We start from the raw sequence: 27,425 nt of genomic DNA on the forward strand, positions 1-27,425 counted from the left end.
CCCTGGAGGCAGGTCAGGGAGAAAACAAAAGAAACCAGCAGAGATTCGGAACACGGTGGCCCACCTGGATCGGCCAGACGGGGGGCCTTGTGTAGGCCTTGTCGGGGGGGTCCGTCTATGGCTTGCTGGCTCTCGCGATGGGGTGTTTCTTTAAGATGCAAGCAAGTCATGGTATGGATGTGGGCTCTGGGACTCTGAGGAAGGGCAGGGTGCCACGATCTCAGGTGGCGGCCCTCTTAAGAGTGCACATGGTTGTATAGCATCAATGAGGCACAAGTGGGCTTGCCTTTCATTCCGACACTTGAAAGCCGACTCGCAGCCCATCAGTGGCAGAAAAAGGGAAGAGACGAGATGAAGACCCAGGACTTCCGGGTTCAGCAGGGAAGTGCTCTGCCGTGTTTTCCCTTTTATAGAGCTGTTCGAAGTGGCTAACCTCTTTCTAGTGCCACCCTCCTGGCTTTTCGGGTCCTCATGTATGATGCTGCTTGGCTAATGATAGCTCCCTCGTAGAACAACTTTCCCTGCGTCCCAATCCCAAAGTAAGCTGGGATCAATGTCGCCAATGTCACTCTCCGCAAAGTAGTTGGACATTGTTTCCAATAGGTGAAGCCTCATGGTGACCTCTTTCAAGAGAAAAACGCCATGGTCTTCTCCGTTGGTGGGGGAGAACTCCCAGATCTAGCAAGCCCCACATCAGGGCATGGTCTGACGACACCCTTTAGAGGATTTCACACACTGTGACCATCTGGATTAGTGCCGGAGATCAGTACCATATCTAATCTGGAGAAGTCTTTATGTACCAGCAACTAGAATGTATAGTCCCTTTCGTCTGGATGGAAAAATGTTCAGGACACCACCACTGAGAAGTCTTAGTAGTTTTGTCATGTTTAAGAAATTGCATTGGGGTAGCGTATACTCTGGTGGGATCCATGACACAATTGAAATATTCCTCCGTGACCAATTCCCCCTCAGAAAATCCCACTAGCGACTGTATTGGGGCATCAAAGAAGGCTTCCTGCCCTGTGTTTGGAGAGTAAACGGAAACAAAAGTCAAAGTGCGGTCCCCCGGTTTGGTGTTTAGGGCTATGAATATACCCTCTGAGTCAGAGTACCCTGTTGATGTTTAGTGGAATCCCCTTTCAGGCCAAGGTGGCCACCCCCTTTGTTTTAGTGCTACTGACGGTGATGAACGCCTTGGTGCCAGACCTATAAGGCATACATACCTCGTCCTGGGGGAGGTGAGTTTCCTGAAGCAAGACCAGTGCAGGGGAAGAGTGCCTTTAGCCTCTGGAGGACAGCTTTTAATTTTATGTGGGAATTAAGCCCTTGGATGTTCAAAGTTGAGCAGGAAGTCTTATCCCCATCCTCAGAACAGCCTTCTGCGCTTGTGAATTAGATGGGGTAGTTGTATGTTCATCTAACATGGCATGTGTACTTGTATGACGCTATCTTCAAGTGAATTGCTTGAAACTCAGCAGTGCTATGTACAACAAGACAAATCCTTTCTGAAAATGAAACCACCTCTGTTCAACCCCAAAATACCCAAACCACATCACTTCACAGAATAAGAAACCAAACCTTTCCAAATTAAAAAAAAATGCCCAACACATTAGTGGGCATTACACCGGGATAGCTTACCCATGGGCCCTCGTGAAACGCGGTTGATACTAACAAGTCTGAGACCACAGATAGGTTTATTTTTCTTAGGTTACAATTGGCTCCATTGTAATTTCTTCCTCATCTGGTCCGTTCTCCATCCCTCTTCTGTGCTCCCCTCTTAAATCTGTCTTCTGTTGTATGGATCTCCTCCTTTAATATGCCCAGGTAAAGTGCTATCGCTCCCTGTGAGCGTTCAGAAATGTGAGACAGACAAGTAGATAGTTTTCCCACACGCAGCCATTTTATTAAATAAGTGTGAAACACCTCACTTTTCCTAACCAGGATTTCCCTGCCTATTAAACGAAGACTAAAGGAAAACGCTTGAATATCAGAAGCTATCTGTCCCTCACACTTATACACACAACAAAAATGATGCAGGTATCATATGGCCATTTTAAATCAACAAAATAACAGTTGAATGCAAACAAACTTTGTAAACGTGTATCCATGTAACAAGGGCCGGATCCCTTTCCCCAGGTATAATTCAGGATTTTCAAAACACAAAGTTCAAATCACGAAAGATAATTCCAATGGTTAGTTCTGCTTTCAATACTAAACAAAAAATGTTCTTACTCCATAAGTCTTTCACTTAGCACTTGATTGGTCTTCTTACTGAATAGAATCTTGGCAGTCTTCACAGTGATTATCAAAGTTCCAGAAGCTCTTGCTTGATCACCAAAACAACTTCTTCACTCTGTCAGTATTCAATGTATTTTCTCTTCATAAACAATAAAGGTTTGTCAGGATGATTTTACCACAGTTTATTTTAGCACAACATCAGATTTACTAGTCTTCTGCCACAACCTTCCACCACACTGCAATACTTCAATTTTCTTCTTCCTGGTTCACTAACCTGCCAGGACAAACCTCGAATAGTCCCTTTCCTGGTATACGCTCCTGCCAGGATAAAACTCCTATCCCAACAAGTACTCTGTGGTGAGGTTCCCTTCAACCTTCAGAAAAGTATTCACTTTCAATAACCACGTTGGGATTCACAACTTATTCCATAAGGACACAATACACATTGATGCTGTTTGTTCCACTGATTCGTTTGCAACATGCAATGCAGGTAAAATTCCCCTCCCCCTTGATGATTTCTACATAGGGGGCTTTTCACCTGCCACCTTTTAGATTTCTTTTATAGCATCAGTAAACTGTTGGCATTGTTCCCTTTTCAAATTTCCCTCTTTAGGAACGCTGTATCCTTTTCATTTATAATGGCCCTCTTTTTTTTTTTGGCTTCAGCGAGAGCCTAGCATAAACTGTAAAAAAAAAAAGTTTTTATTTATTTTTTTAATTTTCTTTTTAGATTGGGGAGAAATCGGCAGGGTTCACACACATGGTCGGACTTGAGCATAAAACTGTCTTGCGCCCGTAGTTGCAAATGGATATTCATTCCTTTAGCCACAGACTGAGTAGTACCCAAGGGGGTGTTTTTTTTTAAAAAATGTAAGCGAATTGTGATAAAGAATATTTATTCAGCAACAATGGCCAAAACTACTAGCTGCATAGTGAAGTAACTCGCCAAACTGGCCCACATTGGCCCAAAAAGTGGGCCATTTTGACTGGCCCACGCAACATTTTGCATTTTTGGTACGGGCATTGCACTATTGGCTAGTCCGAGCCTAGCGGCTCATCCTTAATTGTCGAGGGGGCGCCCACCCAGTGACCCGCTCACCCATTATGGAGGAGCTGAGGAGCCATCCCAGTGAAACTGAGCACTCCCTCAGTTGCTTTTTCCAGCTGAGGGAGTGCTCCTGGGCTGGCTGAAATGTCAAAGGGAAACAGTGTTCCCCTTTGACAGTTCAGTTCCCCAGCTGGACATGCTCAATGAGCCATGCAAGGTTGGGGGTGTTTTGCTTTGCCAGCCTTGCATAGCTCATTGGAAATGCTGGCTGGGGTACTGCATGTCTGTATGTGCAAGGTGGATCTCCTGTGCCTCCTCACACATATGAACAGAGCAGCCTGGAGTGGGGTATTTCAGCAACCACACTCTGGCTCCCGAAGAAGGTATATTATGTTAATAATTTTTTTTATTTAAATGTGTATGGATGCGTGTATGCTTGTTATGACTGAGTGTATGGTTATGGTTGCTTGTGTGCATGTGTGTTTGTTTTGGTCCATTGAGCTGAATTAATTTGGTGATTGGGAGTTTGAGGGGGAAAGGAGGGTTGTACAACAGAGGCATTTTAAAAATGCATTTGTTGCACAATCCACCTACCCACCTGCCAAAATCAGCTCTCCTCCTGAGGCGCTGTGGAGCCCAGGCTATCTATGATGTCCAGTAATAAATATTATGCCTGCCCCTTGTGCCCCTCAGTGCCAATTACAAACTGTTTGGCTTTTACCCATTATTATTTTTTTTTAAAGTATGCTCTAAAATTCAACTTTCTAACCCATTAAAAGAAATTCACGGCGGGGGGTGGTAAACCCCAAAACCCCCTTGATTTGTTCAGGCTCCCTCACTGCGCTCGGTCGATATGGTATATCTGGTGGAACTATTTATGCCGATCCACTTAAAAAATTCACCAGCCACCACTGGCCTGGGACGGTGCTGGGAGCCGGAAAGGGCCGGAGCCATGTTATAGTGGTGGGAGCAGGGTTTGGAGAGCCCAGGGTCTTGTGGGGTGGGGAGAGCACAGGGCCTGGGCTAGAAGTGGGATGAGGCAGGCCAGAGACTGTGATGGGAGCAGGTGGGGGAGCCTTGGGAGTAGGGTGCAGTGACAGCGCTCAATGGTTCATAGCCATTGGACTTACTGCCCATTTGGCATTTTTGGGGGGGCAGCTGGTCTTGTTACCGCTTCCCGTTGCGTGATCTCTGCAACTTGAATTTACGATTTCTCGGCTCTGTGACATGTTGGGAACACAGCAGCAGCTCCGGCGTCGTCTTCCTCTTGCTTCTGCTACGGTCTACTTCTCATGGCCTGCACATGAAGGGTCTATACAACAGGTTGTACCCTATGTTTTTGTTTGAGGGGTTTGTGGTATAAAAGGGTTCCTAAAGCAAAAAAAGAGAACCACAAACTTTCTCCTGCTCCTGCGTTTTCACTGACTTTCAATGATCAAGACCAAGTGCACTCCTTGAAGTCGCAGCTTATATCAACTCCTAGTTTGACAGCCATACTATATTTTATTTAGAACAAAGACATTTTATTCGTTGAGTCACCTTGAGTGTCTTTTTTTTCTTTTTGTATTAAAAATACATACAGCACATAAAACATGTCACAATGTAGTTTGGGTTTGAAAAAAGAATAGTGTTGTCCAGTACAATACATCAGACAGCAACTGAAACACCTGGATCAATAATGATAAATTGGTGTTTTAATAATTGTCAGTTACTTAGTAACTATCACCTCACAGGGGTGTTTGATTAGCAATGGATACATTTGCAAAGAATGGTGTTGACGCGGTGTTTCAGCCTCAAAGGTTGAGGTAGACCACATCCAAACTTGGTCTCCTCTTTTTGAACCGGGCCTTCATCAGGACAGAAATATAGGAGGAGTAAAACCTCCAAAACCCAGTGGTGCTTCTTGATCTACAATATAAAAACAAAAGGAAAGAGTCTTATGGTTTTGTCAAGTACTCTTATATGGTAGAGGACACACAAACTCTCGTATTATAGAGAGCAAGCAAAGGAAGAGGGAATCACTGGTCGTAGTCCACTCACCTTTAAGTGATGGACGGGCAGGGACAGGCTCAAATTACTGTAGCGGTCAATTATACAACTTCCATGACCAGTAACCTGTAGGACAACAAAACGGAGGAAAAACCTGCTAGTGTCATAGGGCTAGGCAAAACAAATTGATGCAGAGTGACAATGTTTAAAATGACGAACTCTGGACTCAAAATACCAGACATACCTTGTCTGTAGCTTGAGGAGGTGCGTCTAGGACAAAAAACAGAACCAAAGATGTTGGTTCTGGTTAAGCAGCAGAATAATAATGCAGTCGGTCTGCCCCAAATCTGTAGAGGCCGAAAGAAAAAAATGCAACTGGTTTGAAAACCGTGCTTGTTCTCCCACATGCTATGACTGTAGCTTCTTATTTCTCTTAAGTTCAGGGGAGTCCTATATTTATGTTGAAATGGCTTTTAGGAGATATTTATAAAAGTCTGTGTGAATGCAGCACAAAAATGCATGCAGGCACCACTTCCCAGTGTACAAGATCAGCAGGGGGCTCAAAACGCGGTGCGTATTGTAATTAAAAAAAAGACATTCAAAAGAACTCCCACTGTGTACAAAGTGCACGCCTCACCTTTCTTCTCTTGGCATATGGAGAAATCCGGTCACAAAGCGTGTCACATGGTGAGCCCCGTCTCAACTGAAGCTAGTTCAGTAACGCCGTCAGATCTGTATTTAAATTACTTCCCGAAGTGTCACGTGGGCAGGTTAGCTGATCACGTCAGCTGATCGCTACCCCATTAGTGCGTGACAACACTGATATAGCTGGATAAAATATCAGTTATTAGTGGATGGCAGGTTGTCTTAATATCGGCTTACTGAAAAGTTCCACTGGTGCACAAAAGCATGCACCATTTGAAAAATCACCTCACTGTGTCCCGTTGTCTTGTAAACAGAGAGGAGATTGACCAGAAAAATGAGAGGGCAAAAAATATACCCGAGCCCATTGTGCCCTTCACTTGTGGGAGACAGTCAGTGGGTGAGCATACTAGTTGGTCTGGATAAGAAGGCTAGTGGGGAAAGGCACTAATGGAGAGCTTGTTTGTAGAGAAGGCTTGTTAGTAGAAAAAAATAGTTGAGAAAACACACAAGGCACCGGGCACTAAACGCTATGTCAAATGACCGGCTACGGCCATAAATTAAGATATTCAAAATTTCCACGTGACCCCATAGGGTTGGAGTTAAAAGGAAACATTTTTGGGATTTTTTTTTTATTTTTAGAAAGGACGACGAAAGGGATACATCTCTCTAGTGTCGATCCGCACCAGGAGACGCACCATTCCCTGAAATTTGCCAGAAAACCCCAGAGATGCTGAACAAAACTGTTCTCATGTAAGATGCAGCATGGACTAATCAATCTATCACTTCCTGTGACACACCAGTTAGAACAAAAACCCACAATAATATATTGTGTCAAAATTGAATAACCATCAATTTTTCAACCATCATTTACTACTGCTTCAATTGTGCTATGTGTGTCCGACTTCATTTTTACTGTCATGATTCCCCTCACCAGTCTATAGCTCTCTGAGCCTGCATGATGCTAGGGCCTCTCAACGAACACTGGGCATGGCTGGTGGCTGTATCTTTTTCTGAAAAATCTACTAAATGGGACTCTTGAGGAGTATACACAGATTGTGGTGTTTTATGACCAACATTTTGCATATGCTTCTACACCTGGCAATAAGGCATACTCACAATATTTTTACAGGAACAGATTCCATTCGATACTTGTGTTCAGGCCATTATGTACACTATCCAATTTCTGGATCCATCTTTGCTCCAGCCGTTTTATGGCAAGAGCTCTGTCACCACCTCATTGTTTTATAGGTACAGTTTGGATCACAAACCATTTTATGTCCGCCTCTGTGTGTTTATTTGCTTGGAAATGTTCTACCAGTGGTTTTTCCGCCACTTTATTCTTAAATCATCTTAAGATGCCATTTAACAGCTAACATTCATCAATTGGGAGTCTGACTTCAGACTTTGTGACATTCGATGTCACTGCATTATACACAAGTATCATTCATAACAAAGGTATACAAACAGTCAGGACTTTTTTGTAGGCCAGATCAATATCCTTTTTACATCAAAACGAGATTATATGCAAAATGTTAGAATTCACCCTCACCAATAACATTTTTCTATTCAACAAACAAATGTACAGGCAGAAACCAGGGACAGCAATGGGCACCAAATTTGCCCCTGCCTATGCTAACTTATACATAGGAGCATATGAACTACAACCTGCTTGGAAACCCACTGGATTCACAGAAAGACAACAAATCATCTACTGGGGGCAATACATAGATGATATTCTGGTAATCTGGAGAGGCGACAAAATATCAGGAATTTCACAATTATCTCAATGACAAGATCTTCAACTTGAAACTGACAATGGAAGAAAGTGATGAGAAAATAACAATTCTTAGATTTAGAACTATACGTTAACAATAACAAGATCCACTCAACATTGTATGTGAAACCATCCTCCGGCAACAGCATAATTTTTGACAAAAGTAACCATCCATCACATATAATCAATAACATTCCGTATAGAGAATATCTACACATCAAACGAAATTGTACTGAACGAGAGGAATTTGAAAGACACAAACAAGCAGCAACTAAAAAATCTTTAGAAAGAGGCTTAAAAAGCACAAGAAAAAACTGACACCAAATCAAGAGCTGATCTACTGCTAAATTAAATCAAGACAAATGTCGCTAACAAACAAACTAAGATTTGTAACAACATTCAATTCAGAAACTAAAGCACTCAAACCCTACTAAAGCATTCGTATATACTCCAATTAGATCCAGATCTCCAACCATTTTTGGATGACCAACCAAAGATAACCTTCTGCCTTGTTCTCTTTTGTTTTTGAATTTACTGTTTTCACTTTAATAAATGTTTTTCTTTCAAATAGTGTGGAATACCATATTTATTTTGTGTATCTGTTTTATAGGAATGCATACGAACATATCATATTGAAGATCTAAAATGGAATGATTTTGCCTTTGTGACACTCCTGAAGAACCAATAAGTTTGGGGGAAACACGTGTCGAAGGAATAATGTGGGAATAACTTCAATAAATACATTTTTTTACATTTGAATCGAGTCTCGAGAATAACATTTCTTCTTTTGATCATAAACCAACGTGCACTAGAATCAAGTGACAAGCATTTCCCTAATGTTGTTCAAGTTTTGATACACTCAGCAGTCTGAGTGTTGCTAGTCATGTCTATTGCGGCACCTATTAAAATACTGAACACCTGACATTTCTTTCTAAGACCAGCTCGCCAACAGTTGTATTATACACTGCAAAACTCAATGCAAGATACGGATTTTAGCATCCATTCACGTTCAAGGTTACCATCAACGCAAGAAAGTTAGTCTTTGATGATCCTGCTGACCTTAAGGCTTTTATAAGATCCCTGAGACAGTATAAACACTTCACTACCTCTTTTCCTCTTCCGCCTCTGGCACATAAGACTTTAGATGTGTTTACATAATCTTTCACTTGCTTTTTGTTGGCATCACAGATTACTGTATAATTCTGTTCATGGGGCGGGGTGCGGTTTGGGCGCCCTTCTTTTTTGTACGACTGGATTGGTTCCTCTTTGGTGTGACTTAGTCTTCACAGATTTCTCTGCTTATTCTCTCTGTAAACTTAATATCTCTCGTTATCTTATTCTTTTCCTAAATATATCCTCCCATTTTATTTGTACTTTTTCTTTATATCATACTATATGTTGTTGTCAAGATTTTACATCTCCACATATCCCCTTTGTTTTTCCCTTATGTGTCCTGCTCACTCCAGTATGGTGCATTTCCCACAACTGCAAAATGTCAAATCCAACTTTGTATCCTTCTTACATGCTATGTTTAAGCAGCCGTACACATCTAACTATTGTTCTTGAGTTGTTATAATGGGATTTTGGTGTGCCGTGGAATGTTAAAGGTATAAACCCAATCAAGAGGTACAGTATCATTTCACATCTCAAGAGATGGAACCCCTCTGTGGCCTGCATTCAAGAAACCCATTTGTCCACAGCTGAATCCATGAAAGTTAAGTCATTATGGGTTCAGGAGGTAATTCTCAGTCCTGCTTTTGGAAAGAAAAACCATGTCTCTATACTAATTTATAAGAATGTACCACATAAGATTTTATGTCAAGGCAGTGATGACGATGGGAGATGGGTGTGGGTTAAACTGTAAATGGGAACCAATGTCATAACTTTTATCAATATATATGACCCAGTGTTACCAGACACTGGCTTTTGGGTTATAATCTAACAAAATATATTACAATACGACCTGACCTTATTGTTTGTGGAGATTTCAATGATGTCCTAGACCCTTTCTTAGATTGAAAATCCAAGTGCATCTTTAGACATTCCAAGTCCCATGACTCATTTATTAGCTATATAACGGAAACTGGCCTAATAGATACATGGAGGCTGTCTCACCATACTGATACTGATTATACATTTAATTCCTCCCTCATACTTTCTCACATTTAGACTATCTTCTCACTGCCAAGTCATTATCGTGTAGAATAATGGACTCTCAAATTCATAATATCTCGGATCATGCCCCAGTTGTATCTATGTTTGACTTTCAGGATATTCACAAACTCTACTAGATGGCAATTTTGCAGTATATTACTGCAAGAAAAACAATTCACTCATACCTTTACCAACTTCTTCCACGAAAATGGAGACACCCATACTTCTACGGATAACTTGCAGCCATGCCTTTAAGGCTGCCTTGTGAGGTCATGTTATCTCCTTTGAGTAAAAGAAAGAATATAAAAGAGATCTGGATGCTTTGTTCCTTCAGATTGATAATGCTGTGAAACAGTATTATCAAGCCCCCTCTCTATCGGAACATGGTAATGTTTTATCCTTGCGCTTCCAAATTAATAGAAAGCTGACAGAGCAAGCGTATGGTACCAGCTAAAAAAACAAATCCAAGATTTATCAAACCTCAAAGTGGGTAAGGCTCTGGCTTCTTACCTGAAAGCTGAAAAAAGAACATTTATTTCACATATCAAGAATGCCGGTGGTGTCACTATGACTAATTCAAATGATATTTTGGAGGTCTTCAAAGCATTTTATTCTAAACGGACAGTGTTACATAAGCAAATCTGGATTCTTTTTTTCAGAATATTAAGGTGGATTCTTCTCCCAAAAGTTGATCTTGTAGCTTCGAAGGGCGTATCTCTTCAAGAAATTACCCGAGCAATTAGACTTGTGGACGGGAAAGGCTCCTGGTCTGGATGGCCTATGTGTTGAATTCTTTAATCACTTCAACTCTCTATCCCTTAAACTAGAAGCACTTTTTTTGTGCTTTGCAGATGTTCTTCTGGATCATTTTCTGAGACATTGCTCATTCTTTTCCTGAAAGAACATCAGATCTTCCAAAAAATGATGCACCAATCTCCTTAATGTGGATTGCAAAATCGTTGTCAAAGTAGTGGCTAATATAATTGAGTCATTCCTCCCCAGACTAATCAAATCTGACCAGGTGGGTTATGTTAAGGGTAGAAATATTTCATCCAATGTGAGGCTCTTATTTAATGCTATACATATTATTCCAAAAAATAAAACTGACATGGATACGCTGCTATTGTCCTAGATGCCGAAGGCTTTTGATCGGGTCAGCTGGGATCATCTTTGTCAGACTTTACGCTGATTTGGTTGTGGGGATGGCTTTGTGTCCCATGTCAGACTATTATATTCCGATCCTAAATCCTCCATCTTTATTAATAGTCTGTCCTCAGCCTTTTTCCCTCTCAAGAGGGGTACAAGGCAAGAGTGTCCCTTATCACCAATTCTGTGTCCTGTCTCTTGAGCCCCTGTTTAAATGTATTAGAAATTATATTTATACTCTGGGAATTTGTGGTGGTAAAATAGAAAGCAAAATTGCTGCATATGCAGATGATATTCTCATTCTATTGAAGAACCCTAAAGATAATCTTCCCAATTTACTATCAGTATTGAATGTCTTTTCTTCGGTTTCGAGGTATAGACTTCATAAATCTGAAACCCTCCCACTGAACTCATTCTGCCTCAAACATTAAATAAACCCCTATGGCTTTAGATGGTGTGATAGTTCTTGGGCCTCTTCATACCTCCTCAGTTAGCAGTAACATTAAACTCAACATGAATATACTCCTATGCAGACTTAAAGAATTAACCTCTTGTCTCCTTTGTACCTGTCCTGATGGTTGCCTAGAAACAATAAAAATGATGCTATCTCTCATAGTTTATTATCTAAAAATGCTCCCGGATACCCTCCCCACCATAATTATTTGCGGGGTAAGGATACAAGTAAAAGGATTGCCATTGGTAAGATTTGTGCTGCTTTTCAAGAAGGTGGGGTTAGGTTCCCTGACTTCAAACGCGATCATAATGCTTTCTTACGTAAGCAAACTTGCACTTGGTTTATATCTGCAGCTGATGCAGACATCCCCACATGGTTTTCCCTTGAAAAATAATTAGTTTCTCCATTAACATTTGTGATTTGGTTTACATATTTAGTCGCATAGGTTCTAGACTCTCGAGTCCTATTAAAGCCTCCATGTGTGCCTTAAGGGGTTTTCTCTTCCCCTCAGTTAATGCCCCATCAAAGAGGTTTCCTTTGTTTTTATGGCACAACAAATGTATTTTCAAGGTAGGCGGCTTTGCCAGAAGCTCTGGCTTTAGAACGGTATCCTGTTTATTCACCAAATTTATAATGGCACTTGCTGGAAATCCTTTCATGATCTTAGGAGAGCTTTCTCCATACCATTATCGGACTTTAATTTTTATAGAAAACTGATTCATGCCTGCCTTGATACATTTGACCTTTTTACATGTAGTGAACACACCCCTGATCCCACAAGATCATTATTTAGGGCCAGAGCTTTCCATGTCAAGGCGGCCCATTTTTATTCAATGTTGGGTGTGGAAAAACCTCCTAATGTGAGCTGGTCCATTCAGTCTCATTGGGAGGTTGACTGTGGTACTCAGTTTTATGATGTGACATGGGGCAGGTTATAGTCTAGGATAGTGTGTTTCTCCCATGGCTAATGTTTTGCACAGAGCTTTATTAAATCCAACGAAACCTCTCAAGACTATATCGCTCTAATGGCCATTGCTGAGCCTGTGGGAATGTGTGAGAGTCCTATATACATATATTTTATGAATATTGATTTTTCTAAGTTCTGGCAAGAGATTTGGACTTCATTAAAAAAAAAGTTTATATTTAGATAATGATTGATCACTGCAGTGGCTGTCTTCTGACTTTATGGTTTCTATGGAAAAGTTCATTCTATGTTCAAAATGGAGTCCTTATTGTTATAATCTAATGTTCTGTACAACTTGTTTATGATTTCAATAAAACCTATTGAACTAGAACAGATTGTAGAAAAGTATACCAGAATTGTAGAAAAGTATACCAGAGACTCTAGGAAAGCAGGCATTTGAAGTTGTGAAATTGAACAAAGACCTTTTCTTTATGTTGACACCTAAACACCTGGTGAAGGGGTATACCCAGAAACCTGAAGAGCTCACATGATTCCTGATAGATAAGTGCATCAGGTGGTCCACCAAAATACCCAAAGAAGCTGAAGAGAATCTTTTATGGAACATCTTATTTGAATAAGATCCTTTTTTTGTGAACTCAGTGTGGAGAAAGTCTAGGAAGAGCTAAATGGTATAAGGCATATTGTTTTCACAGGAACCTGCTGAGTCTGGCATCGGGAAACAAAGGAAAGACACCTTTGCCATCCTACCTGGGAACCACCCTATGGATCCAAGGGTTTCTCCTTGAAAAAGACTCGACTTGCTTTAATTTTGAACACTTTTTGCTAAACATGAGTCAGACATTTTCCTTGTAACCTTAGTTCCTTGTCATGAGGTTGAGGGTCAGATTTGTATGTTTTGGACACAAGGACAGGCTGGTCTTTAGTTTTAGTTTCCTAGGTAGGGAAACATGTTTTTAGGATAGGGGCAGTGAGGCCTTTATCCAACCCTTTTTTATTTTAATAAAGAAGTCTGATAAGGAAAATATTACAACTTTGGGTCCACCTCTCATTTCTGACCCCTCAAAATTTCTTCTGTATTACTTAGCTTGGTGAATTTGTAATGTTGATTCTCAGAAAGCAACACCTTCTTTTTCCTGGTTTCCCTGACTTCTCCTAGTGTGGCAATCTCTCTTGTTTATGTAATACCTCTAGACTTTCTGGAAATAAACGTGGTTTACGTTTTCAGAGGTATAGTGTACAATTGTGCGTGACTAGAGTACAGGAGGGGTGTCCCCTACATTGGTAGGAACTGGGGGCAGGAGGTACCTTTCAAGTGTTCCTACCAGTGGTTGAATTCAAAATCTATTTTAATTTGTTTCTACAAATTCAATTCATCACGTATTAGCAACTTGTTCAAATAACTAAAGATTATTGGGTGAAAAAATGTTGGTCTTGACTTAATCAAGCATTTTTAATTAATTTGAGCATGAGTCTCAATTCTCATTGTGCATAGTTTTTACACAATGTTATAACCTAATTTAAAAAAGGGCTTGCATACAGTAGTATTACAAGCATGATGGATCAAAAAGGTAGCGTGAGTGACATATAAACATTGTTTGATAACACAGAGTGACATAACATTTTTTAAACTCGGAAAGTACATTTTGAGTGTAGTCCAAGGTCACTGGGTACTGGATTCTCTGGATCTGAAATGGTGACATGATAGTATAAAAATACATATTTAATATCCAAAAGTAATTTCTCCTCCCTGGTAGGAACAAGTTAGCCCCCACCCAGTTCCTACCAATGCTGGGGACACCCCTCCTGTATTCCAGATGTTGCAACAGCAGTAGCTATTTTAGGGACCTGAAATTACTTTAGCATATTAATTATGTATTTTTATACTATCGTGCCACCCTTTCAGATCCAGAGAATCCAGTAGAAGATGCTAGTGCGTGAAAAATTTAATTCATAGAAAGAAATTATAAAATACATTTTGAATTCAACGGCGGATAGCACAGGGGCAATGTGCTGTTCTTGGAAGCAAGACCACACAGTCCAACAGAGGTTTGAATCCTGGATCTGCGCTTCAAAATCGAACTCTGGTATTAAGCGTGTAACCTGTAAAAGCACTTCCATGCCCTTCTTTTGTGTTCAATTGTGCATGACTAGCTAATCTCACATTACAAAGTATTTGACTTTGTCCCTGAGGATGTTAGAGAACATTCAAGTGATGGCACAGCTACTTTTTGTTCAAGGTCACTGATTATGCCTATGTGGAGCATCCACTTCACTAGAGCTTCTAATGTGTAATATCAAAAAACATTAGTTTGTAGTTTGGCTAAATGTTGTGTGTGTGCTTATTTCAATCTTTCTTGTGCAGCGTTATACGCAAAGCAATGGACGAAGACCCTTTGGTATTTCTGCCTTAATCATGGGCTTTGATTGTGACGGAATTCCACGGCTTTACCAGACAGATCCGTCGGGCACGTACAATGCTTGGAAGGTATGCTTTAATTTACATTTTATATGCTGTGAAGTAGTATTGGTTTATTTGCAAATACTGTTTCCCATTGACCATTTTCTACATAGGTCAAATCAATTGCCATTTAATGCATTGTATAAGGACTCTCCATGGTCCTTTTCTGTGATGTTCGAAAAAGCTGTTGGTAGCAATCTTTAAGTAGGTAAAAATAATCCAATGTGCACTTTTTAAAAAAAAAACTTTATTTGTACATTTTAGTATTACAGTTAAAACCAAAACTTGGACTGCCCAACTGTGGGTCGCTCAACTTGGACCGTTACATTCCTGTGTCCCCACTCCGCCCACCCCCGGACTGTGTGAAGTCTTTGGTTTTAAAGTTTTTCCTCTCCAATTTCCTGCTTTGGTCTCCGATTCTCAGTTATGTACAGGTTTGTAGTCTTACTCAGTCATCTGGTTGCCTTGGGGTCGAGGAGGTTGGCGAGTCGCCTTTGTTGGAGATCAGGTATACTACATAGGGGCCTCAGATGTCCGGGGAGCATGCGTGTAGCGGCAATGTCTTAATGAATTCTGATTCTACTTCCTGACAGTAGAGCATGTCTTTCTGCCATTTTGCTATTGTCGGGACTGGGCCTGACCCCATGACATGGCGATTCACCTGCGCGCTAATGCGAGCAGCACATTCGCTAGTTTCCCTATTATAGGTGCTAGATGCTTTGTCATTCCGAGTAGCGCTATTGTGGGGATGGGTCTTAGTTCTTCTCCAATTATTGCTTATGTCTCTTGGAGAACTTGTGACCAGAACTTGGTTACTGCTGGGCAGCTCCAGGCAAGATGGAGAAAGTCTGCTGCTGGTGTACCGCATCTTTCGCACATTGCCGCTGACTCTAGTCGGTGCTTGCTTCTTTTGTCTGGAGTGTAATATGTTTGGTGTAGATGGATAAAATGGATGAGCTTAAAGCGTGAGTTCAATGCGACTTTCAGTCTGAAGTATGTACTTCATCTGGGATGGGGGCCCATAAAGCTTTTTCCCACCTCTGTTTTGTGCGAGTATTTTCAGTGCTATTGGTTATGAGAAATCTGTACATTGACGAGACCAGCCTTCCCTCCCCTTGTGCCTGTATTACGCTGTGAAGTAGTTGCCACGTTGATGGTTGTTGTGGGAATGAGGGGAAGAAAGTCTGGATAGTGTAGCGCAGCCTAAAGTACATGAATGTGTCGAGGAGGTGCTGCCTCTTTCTTTAGCTTGTTGCAGTGTCATGAATGTCCCTTCGACAAATAGGTCACCTAGTGAGTGCATGCATATTTTGTCGGCTCATTGGTGAAAAACCTTTTCAGCTGTGAGGGGTATCCCTGGAATAAATCTAACGCAGTGGTCTTCAAACTTTTTTGGCCAGGGCCCCCCTGAGCAAAATTTGGGCAGGTTGGGACCCCCCAGAAATGCCAAATGGACAGTATATATTGCGCGCCGTCACCTGCTCCCATCAAAGTCGCTGGGCTCCCTCATCCCACTCCTACCCAGTCGCTGGTCTCTCCCCACCCCATCACACACCCAGGGCTCTCCCCACTCTGCTCCCATCACTATCCCATGGTTCCCGCCCATTGTGCTCCCACCATAGTCCCTCGGTTCCCCCATCCCGTTCCCAACACAGTCTGAGGGCCAGTGGCGGCTGGTGAATCTTTTTTAAGTGGAGGGGCATTAAGGGGAGGTTCGGGGGGGGTTTCCCCCTGTGAATTGTTTTTTAAATAATAGGTTAAAATGTTGCATTGTAGAGCATACTTTTAACAAAAAATGGGTAAATAGCCAAACAGTTTGCAATTGTTGCTGGGAGTCCAGGGGGCAGGCATTGATATTTTATTTCTATCGCGCTCGTACACAAGTGTTTCAGAGCGTGACAAGGCAAGGGAGGGGAACAGAGGAGAATAAAACAGCGATCTTACTAGGCCCAGTGACATTGAGAACGCGCAAGTGTGAGGGGAAAAGTGCATGGAAGGGGGGAGAAGTGGAAAGTGCGAAGCAGAGGAGAAACAGATAAATAACAATAAATAAATAATAAAGGCAACAAACAGTGGTAGTGCAGCCAGCAATTTGCAAGTGCTACGTTTAAGGCAGCAGACAGGGTAGGTCTGATAAGGTCAGGAAGAAAGATGGTTCTCCTCAAGTTTTAGAGTGGCAGGGCGCTGTTCCAGAGGGAGGCCCCAGCCGAAGACGGAGATCTACCCCCAGCTCGTTTCTTTGATGACCCCAGCTGCTCTGTCCGTATGTGCGAGGAGGCGCAGGAGCTCCCCCTCGGACATACAGACATGCAGTGCCTCAGCCAGCATTTCCAATGAGCTATGCAATGCTGGCGAAGCAAAACGCCCCAGCACTTGCATGGCTCAGTGAGCATGTGCGGCTGGGGAACTAAACTGAACTGTCAAAGGGAAACAGTGTTTCCCTTTGACAGTTCAGCCAGCCCAGGAGCACTCCATTAGCTGGATAAAGCAGCTGAGGGAGTGCTCACTATTTCACTGGGCTGGCTCCTTAGCTCCTCCATAATGGGTGAGGGGCCACTGGGTGGGCGCCTCTTGCCATTATGGATGAGCCGCCAGGCTCGGACAGGCCTATAGGGCAATGCCTGTACCAAAAATGTAAAATGCTAGTTTGGGCCAATCAAAATGGGCCACCATGTTGGCCAATGTGGACCATTTTGATGAGTTACTTAACTATGCAGTTAGTAATGTTGACCATTGTTGCTGAATATATCACAATTTACTTACATTTTAACACAAAGCACCCCTTTGGGTACTATTGAAACAGTGGGCTTCATAACTACTCTGGCGGTAGCTGTGCCGGTAAAACCGGCACGGCTGCCACTGGAGTTGCATCCGGGTCTGGCACCCGCGAATGGGCAATTACTAGGTCATGCCGAGTTAGGCGGACATGATAATTGCCCTTTCGAAGGTGCCGGTAGATCCCCATTCCCATTTGAGCCCCATATGGCTCAAAAGGGAATGGGGAGCTCGGATGCACCGGCACCGTTAATAACGGTGCTGGTGCATCCGACGAGCTGAGGTCAGACCTGGCGGGGGCTGTCAAGCACCCACGAGCACAACTCTTACTATGGCGGAACGGTAGCAACGGTGCCGGTAGCTTACCAGCACCGTTGTTACTGGTCCGCCATAGTAGTAATGAGGCCCAGTCTGTGACTAAAGGAATGAATATCCATTTACAACTGTGGGCCACTTTTTCATTGTTGCCTGAGACAGTTTCATGCTTCAGCCCGCCCATGTGGGCCACCCCTGCCCATTTCTTCCAATCTAAAAAAAAAAAAAAATCTTTTTTCATGCTGAGCTCTCAGGGCCCCCCTGGGATGCACCTGCGGACCCCTAGGGGGTCGCGACCCACAGTTTGAATACCACTGATAACGGGAAGCGGGGGGGGTATCTGGTTGCACCCCATATTTTTGGGCAATTTATTTATTTTTTGTAATTTTAAAAAAAACAAAACATACTTCCATATTGCGTATGTGGACAGCGCCACATTTAGTGTGGTGTGGGGCACTGGTTGTTGGCTGATGACTGCGTTGTCTGATGACTGCTCTTAATAGGTTAGGTGATGCCAGGGCTCGCTCTATTTGGACATGTGGTCTGATGAAGTGGGTGGAGTACCAGTAGCTTAAGAATTGTGCTTTAGCGGCCCAGTAGTATCGTTCCAAGTCAGGAAGCGCCAAGCCCCACCTGGACACCAGTAGTGGAAGTGTCGTGTAAGCCTCCCTCGCTGGTTTACCGGCCCAGTTTAACTCCAGAAAGAGGCTCTTCATTTTCCCCAGATAACGTTGTGGAATTAGAATTGGTATATTGGCAAACATAGGAGTTTAGGGAAAATTACCATCTTGACCAATGACGCTCTCACCAGAGCATCAGTGGTAGTGATTTCCATCTGTTCACTTTCTCCTGGAGCGATTTCAGTGTCGTCTCGTAGTTATCTTGGAAAATACCATGGTGGCTTTGGAATAATAGATTCCAAAGGTACCGCACATGGGAGCTCTCCCACTTAAAGTTAGTCATCTACAAATTTTCTGGTACTGGGGGTTAGTGGGAATACGATTGATTTGGAATGGTTAATTTTCAAGCCTGAGACCGTGCCAAATTTAACTATTTCATGCATTATAGGGTTCAAATTTTCATCTGGGTTTTGAATGAATAGTACTATATCATCGGCATAGAGGGAGATAATCAGTATATGGGGCCCTATGGAAAGACCTCTTTGGAGTTGCCGTGAGCAGGCCTGATGCCAGGGGTTCCATCGCCAGTGCAAATATTAGAGCTGATAGTGGGCCTCCCTGCCTGGTTCCGCGTTGGAGATTGACCTCTGTGGATTTCGTTGTACCAAGAATAATGGCTGATTGGGATTTGCTATATAGTAGCAACACTAGTTTAATGAAATGGTTCCCCAGTCCGAGTTGCCGAAGTACCGCAAACATATAAGGCTATTCGACAGAGTCGAATGCCTTCTCCGCGTCAAGGACTGTGACTGCTTGGTGTGAGGGGTCAAGTGCCTCGATGGCCGCGAACATTCTTCTTATGCCGAACGTCGTGTTGCGGCCGGGTACAAAGCCTGCCTGGTCGGCGAGTACCAGTGTCGGCATCAGGGGGAGTAGTCTGTTGGATAGGATTTTGGCCAGGATCTTATTGTCTACATTTATTAGGGAAATTGGTCTATAGGATCCGCATTCCTTGGGTGGGTTGTCTTTTATGTGCAGAAGGATTACATTGGCTTCCCTTAAAGTTTGTGGGAGAATTCCTGTTTCTGACGCTTCCTCATAGATTTTCAAAAGGAGAGGAGCCAGTATGGGGGCAAATGTTTTATAGAATTCCCCTATCAAGCCATCTGGCCCAGGGGCTTTGGTATTGGGTAGGCTTTTTATTGCTTCTAGGATCTATTCTAGTGTGATGGTCATTTAAGGGTTCACAGAGTTCTCTCTCTACCCAGTACAATTCAGTGTCAGCTAGGTAGTTGTGTAAGATCTCAGTGTCTATTGGGTGTTTTGCACTGTAAAGGTTCTGGTAGAAGGTACGGAACACAACTATTTCTTCATCCGTATGAACCAATGCACCTTGTGTGGAGTGAACTCTTTCTACTAGGGTTGGTTTTCTGTCAGCGGCTATCAGGCGGGCCAGGAGGGCTCCAGGTCTTTGCCCCTCTCCGTATTGGCGTATCTGGTGGGCGCGTCTTAGGAATTTCAGCTCACATCTGCTGTGGGTCTAAATTTCAGTAGTTCTTCCTTGAGTTCCCCTAGGCTGTGCATTTGATTTGTAGCGGTTTACTTTAGTTCTAGAGCTTTCAGGCATTCTTCGCTGGTGGACAGTTCACGACGTATTAGTTTTAATATCCCATTTTCTTTAGCGATGCATACCCCCATTATGTAACACTTTAATGTTTCCCAAAGTGTTCCTGCTTAGGAGACTGTGGGCCTCATCACGACTTTGGCGGTAACCCTTAAATCCGGCGGTAGCGCTATTACTGCCGGATTTAAGGGTCTTCGGCGGATTTTACCCCAACTCTGAGCTGGGGGGAAATCCGCAGAAAAATCACGCTCATACCACCGGCGGGAAATCCGCCGGCGGTATTAGCGCGAAATTTCCCCATTGAGCCCAATGGGGAATGGGGCATTCCCGAATGGGCTCAATGGGGAATGGGGATTAACATTACCGCCAAACTTGTGATCTGGTGCTATTAGCGCCGGGGAGTTCGGCGGTAGGGCAGATAGCGCCGGCGCTAATAGCGCCGGCATTACCACCCAAGTCGTGATGAGGCCCTGTGTCTTTTTTGAGGTCCAGGAAGGATGCGATTTCCTCTTGTAGTTCGGATGCAAATACTTGGTCAGTTAGTGATCTGGGTTTAAAACGCCAGTGAGGTGTTGTTGGTTTGGTGTTACGGATGTTGCATTCAAGTGTCACTGTGGCGTAGTCTGAGAAGGTTCTAGGGAGGATTTGGCACCTTCTCCATTGAAGCAAGCTTTGTGTGTAGACTAGGAGGTAGTCTATGCGTGAGCTTGTGTGGTGGACCTCCGAGTGAAAGGTGTATTCACGGTTCTCCCAATTCCCATGTCTCCAAATGTCGATCAGGTTGTACGCTCTCTACAAATCTCTTGCACTTGGAGGCTGGCTTTGGACGGGTGGGCTGTTAGTGTCTGTGATATATCTTTTTTGGGTCTAGATGTGCATTTAGGTCTCCACCCCAGATTATGGTTGCTGTGCTGGTTTGCGTGAGGTGAGAGAGCACCCAGTCGAAGTTGTTTGCCCCGTCTATGTTGGGTCCATAGGAACTCCTTCCCGACTATGACTCCCTGCACCAGGAGAGCCCTACTCTGTGTCTTTTTCCACCTTTATCATGCGAAAGCTAGATTTAGGGTTTGAGGGTGGTGTTACGCTCACCTGATATCCCCGGGGGCGTTTGGAAGGCTCTGAGATCTGGAACCCTGGATGCGTAGTTGCCCAGTGCTGAACAATGAATCTGCAATTACAGATGGGAGGATTTATGAGAACTGTCTATAATGGGTGAATCTCCCACCTCCCTCTGACCGATTCCCCTCCCACTGGGTTCTTTTCTCACCTTAGTTATTTGTAGGGTGAGCTATCCGTCCTGAGTTTCTTGGGCAGGGGCGCTTGACATTTGTTGGCGAGCTGCCCAAGTTGCTTCACTGGTGCAGTACTCCTTCCTTGGGCCCAGGCCTCTGTGACCCCGAATCTGCTGGTAGGCAGGTAGGTTTGTTAATTGTAAGTCTTTGTTCTGTTTATGGTGGGAATTCGTTAATGTCTATCTCCTTCTTTTCAGGTGCAACGGTCTTGATGCTGGCGTGCCAGATGGAGAGGCACGTTTCTAGGTAAGAGGAAGCGCGAAGCTCAGCGCCTTTGTCTTTTAAAGCTAATCTGTGTTTTCTTCTCCTCACAGGCCGCTGTGATGCTGCGATTGGATGAGAGGTCCCTGGAATCCGTTAAGGTAAGTTCAGCGCTGTGCAGTTGTTTAATATTGAAAGCGAACCTGAATATGTCTTTTTCTTTGCAGATGTTGCTGTGGTGCTCCGGATGGAAGTGTTGCTGTGGTGCTCCGGATGGAAGTGCGTTCTAATATTGTTTTTCCCTTTCTCGTTATTGCAAGTCGCAATGTTCGAACTGCAGCTGTGGTAGCGGTTCACTGGAAGTCCTTAAGCTAGTACTCACAGGTGAGTGATGTTTCTTCTTCTCTCGGTTTCCACAGATTGCAGCCCAGTTGAGATGCTAAGTGCTGGATGGTGTTTTCTCAGGTAAAACAGAGTAATCTTGTTCTTGCAGGATTACAGGAAGATGCTGAAGACCAGGAGCTGGACACGGTGAGCGTGACGCTGCTGGTTGCAGAATAACACGAAGCGTGTTCTGCAGTCGGGGTGTAGTTTATATAGCCCAGGTAAAGTAGTACCAGGGAAAGTAGTTCCAGGCCTGCCACACCCAAAACACTAGACCACATGGTTTGGTTCTTAGAACTAGACTGTGTGAGTGCTTCCATGTTGGATTTAAAGGCCCATGTACATAAATGGGACCTAGTTTTAACAGCCCTTCCTTCCTTCCTTCCTACATACGGACCTAGTGCCAAAGGCGCCAGGACTGGCTCCAGGAGCCCTTTTGCAGTGGTTTTAAGGCCCGCAGGGTTCAGGTGGGAGCCTGCTTGTGACACAACTTGTGCCCCCTCACAGTGGTCATGACAGGTGGCCACTCCTCTGGCATACGATGAGTAGGAGGAAAAGTAACGATGACATCCCCAGTTTCGAGCCCAAAAATGTTCTTTGTGTGGTAACAGGTGTCTCCTGTATCATAGCCACGTCCACGTTGTGGCGCTTGAGGTATTGCAGAATCTTTCTTGTTTTGGACGGTATGTTACCCCCTCTGATATTCCACTTTGCCACCTTGAATTGGTTGGATAATTTTGTTGTTCATGGTACAGTGGTTGCACATACTCTCTGTGACAAGCAGCGGTTCGGCGATCTCCGCGGGAGCATGTTTGTGCTTGTTTGACTCAATCTCCGTGGGCGGAGGGGCGAGGTGGTGTAGGGGGGGTGTAAGTGATTTAAATCCGGCACTTCACCTACGACAATGCCTAGTGTGGGATGCTCAACTGAAACCCTTAATTATTTATTTGTGTCTGTTATTTTATTCTGAATGATGTACCACTTATATCACGCCACTCTCTTTGGAAAGACAAAGCCCCCCCCCCCCTCCCCCCCTTCCCCCCCGGTCACACTGAACCAGGAATCAGGCTGGTTTGCAAAGTTAAAATACTTGGTGTTTCACAATATAATCACACTATTTTTAATGGTTATACAATGACCACCAGTGGGGTGATGTTGAACTAAACAATCTCTTTAATCGTAAGGAGTAATGATGAGCAAAAATAATGCAACAAGGAAATAATACTTTTGTGGGTTTGTTCAAATCATTAGCAATGTGGTTACTCTTTCCCCCTGCACACCCCTCAATTCCCCAATATGCAATGTAGAGATATAGGAGGAGAGAAAACAGGTTTCAGGAATGCAGAATTAAGCAAATATATCAATCCCAATTTCCCCCCAGCAAACACAAGAGAGAAACAGAACTAATTGTTGAAATACTAGTGGGAGCCGCTTTATCTGGTTGCAACCAAACACTAGCAATGATTTGAGAATAATGAGCAATGGGAAAACTTAATTTTGAGGTCGGGTGCAAGGAAAAGCTATTTTACATGTTATAGATTTTGCCAAAACGAAATATTTGCGGCAAGCTTTTCCGTGCGCGGTAATCGCGATCGCGAGAAAACTAGAAGGATTTGAGATGCGGCTTTGTGTTCTCTGGAAAGCTTAGGATGTTAGCTACAAGCAGACACTGAAGTTATGGGCGTTTTCGTGGAGGTAGTTTCTTTTCAGATGGGGGCAAATTGTAAAATAAGGATGCCCTTTTAAAAATACAAACAGGATTTCTTGACACTATAGGGATGGACTATGAAGAAACAAACTACACGACAGCACAGCCACCAGTCCAGGGCGTCTCTGGGTGGCTTTTGCCTGCCGAGACGTTCGCCTTCTTCAGATGAAATATATCGGCGCAAAGATCGGTTTACCACTACTAGTACAGAAGATAATAGGGATGAGATAGAGAGTTCAGGCAGTTCAAAAATATTCTAACACTGCAGTTCTCGATATCGTAGAGGATGGGTTTGGATAGGGATGACTATGGACAGTACATAGGCTAGTGACAGTCCTGTACTAAGGATACTCACTATATAGGTTTGAACGGAATCGTCAGAGATTCAGGTCAGTCAAGATTTCTGGACAGGAATTCTGCTGGGCACACCGGACTGGACAGCAAGGCGCTCTGGTCTGCAATCAGCAAGGCGATCTGGCCACAGCACGGTAGGACTGGACGGGATCTGCAATGGCTCTGGTTCACAGCACAGCACGGCTCTACTGGGTTGGGTCTTTGGATTCTGGCAATAATTCTTAGCAGGAAACAGTAGAGCACAGCCAGGCTGTTCTTTGCTTCCCCTTAGAGGTCTGGGCTAAATTCTGGTTTCTGGAATTTTAAAGGCCAAGCTGATGATGGTTCAGCTCTGGAAATGGGCCTTTCTGCTTGCCAAGTTTCTGGAGTCTGGAGTAAGGGAGATGTTGGGTCCTCTGGCAGGGTGCTCCGCCAGCAATCTGTTGGTGGGGGAATCTGTGTGTCTCTCTAAGCCCTCAGCCGTCTCTATTTATGCATTTAATAAAGGGACATGTATGCTGAATTATCCTAAGCGCGCCCCCTTGGTTGGCTATAGGCTGGAATCTTCCCTTTCCCTTGATTGGAGGAAAAACAGTGTGTCACCATGATGATGTGGTTTGATTATTCAGGGAATCCTCCCCTTGGTTTTTAAACATGAAATCTACTTTTCATATAATCCATATTTACAATTTTACAAACTTGATAACAATAGCATATCTAGATCACATATTTTGTGGAGTAAATATTCTTCCAGCCCCGTCTCTGTAGGATCTTGGGTCTGGATTTGGCAGACTTTCGCACTTTGTCCGGGACACACTATCTGATTTGTCCAACAATTGGTACATATGTGCGCATTGTCTATGGGCATACGTGTGTGAAGTTTCATGCTTCTGACATAAATACATTTGCTGCAAAACCAGACTTTTCACTGTGCCTTCCCTGAACATCGCGCAGAGTTCTGGCATCTTTTAAAATGTGCACCCAAAAATCACATTAACAATGCTATTCTATACTTTTTACAAATTCGCACAGTCCTTTATTAGTCTTTCATAAATATGCTTTCTATGCTTTGTGAATCCACAAGTGGTCGTCTGTCCCCGTCTCCTTTCCTCCTGGCAGGTCTGAAGCAATCTGCCCCCTTCCTTCTGGGAGAGGCCACTGCTGAAACTTCACAATCTGCATATCCTTTCAGCCATGGAAGATCCATTGTCTTTCTGGTGCAGCCCAAGATATCCTCCCCTGATTTAATTCTCACAAAGTTATGACTTCCTGGCCTTGGTGGGAAGCAGAAAAGAGATGCATTTTGTTGGGGGGAGGCTGTGGAACTGGTTTGGGTGGCTTTGAGTTCAGCTTAAATTTAATGTCATTTTCTTACATTTTTCTTGGTTTAAAACAAAACTTGCAATTTTCACACAAGCAGCTAGAACTTATTCCAGCTTTTAAACCATGGAAATTAGTTACGACCTAGGTTCCTCTTAATAACAGGTCACTCAATTTCCAGACATTTGATTTCAATTGCACAAGTTTAAACTTCTGATACAAATTAATGAGAGCTGTCATACAGGCAGCTGCTGGTACTGCGCCCGTATTTTGACAGTTTTTCACAGGCAGGCACACTTTTTACTGTGGATATTTTGATGACAGATTCCGTTTTCCATGACATTGTAGGTTCATAATGATTTCTTAAAGGAGGTGGCGGGTAACACCCAGCAAGGATATGTGGTGTTTTGGAACGTTATTTTGTATTTTCAGCAACCAAGAAAAAGGGTTTTAAGAACAATTTCTGGGTTTTCTTCAGTAAAGCACTGCCTTTCATGCAGTTTCCATTTTTACTTGGTGGTCAGCCCAGTGGCATGTTTCAGCAGTGAGGTCTCCGTTCCACCACTGACACAGGCAAGGTAGATTTGGCAGCCATCTTTTTGTGCTTGTTAGAGCGCAATTTCCTTAGGTTTTGGCACGCATGGGGTTTTTCGTGGCCATTATACTGATTCTGGTGCCACCAGCACACAGTGATGCCGCAGAGCAGAGTGGGTTAAAACATCCCACAGGGGGGGACTGGTCCGCGGCTACCCAAAACAATTCTAATAAACAGTACCTTACACGGACAACCCCCATCTCGTCCGTTCGGAATCCCCCCAAAGTGAAGTTAATGTTGCTGTGCATGGGGCGCTAGCGTCCTCCCAAGGATGGAGGCTCCTTTCTTAGGCTGCGTGTATTATCTTGATGCTGAGCTTCGTTGGGTTGTGGTGAGTTGATTATTTAAGGTTCATTGTGGGTTTCTTTCTGCTCACTCTCTCCGGGTGCCCCTGAGACATTGTTAGGGACCTTGCATCCATGTCTGTCAAGGAATAGGCTGGCGTCTTCTGGTGAATTGAAGAAATGGACTTTCCCTTCATATTGGATTTGAAGTTTCGCTGGGAAGAGCATTGAGTATACAATTTGATTGTCACGTAGTCGGCGTTTGACTGTTGCAAAGGATCTCCTTTGGGCCTGGACTGTTGGGGAGAAGTCTGGGTATATTTGTATGTTGTCTCAGTTGTATTGCAGGTTGCCTTTTTCTCTAGCTAGCCTTAGAATTGTGTCATGATCTTTGTAATTCAGCAGCTTGGCTATGATCGGGCGAGGAGGTGCTCCCGGGGTGGGTTTTGTTGATGGGATCCTGTGTGCCCTCTCTACGACTAATAGTTGTGATAGAGGTGTGCTGCTGAAGAGGTCTTTGCATTATTTTTCTTTGTGGTCCTCATTCTTGTTTTGTGTGTGTTCCCTGACTCCGACCACCCTTACATTGTTTAGTCGGGAGCGTCCCTCGAAGTCCTCGTTTTTGGACATGACTGCTTTCATTAGGCCTTCTAATGTTGACATTCTCAATGTTGGTGCCACTGCACCATCATCAAGGTCTGAAACTCTGTTCGACCTTATCCAGTCTTTCTCTGTGTTTAAGGCGATGTTGGAGCAAGTCTACCTTGGGCGATAGCGAGTCAATCTTGCTGTCCAAATTACCAATCCCTGTTTTTAAGTCCATTAGGATCTCTCGAATATCCATTTGTTGTGGTTGTTCTTCTAGGTGCGTGTGGTTTTGTGGCGAATCCGGCCGACTTTCTGGCCTTGGGTTTTTAGGTGCAGACCCTGCATCGAAGGTAAGGTGAGCTTCCTCTGTGATTTGTCGGATTTACCTATTTTGTTACTCTGCTGTGGGGCTTTTCAATTTGGGTAGGTGATGGCTATCTCGGTGCACCAAGTCTGGTGAGCACGTACTGATGTCTTGTTCTGAAGGGGGTCTCGAGCGGGTGGGTCACCTGGTGTTTTCTGTGCGGCTCTGTAGAGCTGATGGTGGCGCGGCTT

The 27,425-nt window shown here is 43.6% G+C and overlaps 1 protein-coding gene across 5 annotated transcripts in view; it reads left to right on the top strand.

Moving 5' to 3' along the window:
- Nucleotides 1–27,425, top strand: part of PSMA8 (proteasome 20S subunit alpha 8) — a 418,402-nt gene that overhangs the window by 226,611 nt on the left and 164,366 nt on the right. For all 5 annotated transcript variants that reach the window (XM_069620937.1, XM_069620939.1, XM_069620938.1 and 2 more), the window contains exon 4: nt 14,736–14,858. In XM_069620937.1, coding sequence (XP_069477038.1) covers nt 14,736–14,858 — 123 coding nt within the window. The remainder of the gene's footprint in view (nt 1–14,735; nt 14,859–27,425) is intronic.

This window comes from Ambystoma mexicanum, chromosome 5q, assembly GCF_040938575.1.
Source record: "Ambystoma mexicanum isolate Mex_15411 chromosome 5q, UKY_AmexF1_1, whole genome shotgun sequence".
In the NCBI taxonomy this organism is placed as follows: domain Eukaryota; kingdom Metazoa; phylum Chordata; class Amphibia; order Caudata; family Ambystomatidae; genus Ambystoma; species Ambystoma mexicanum.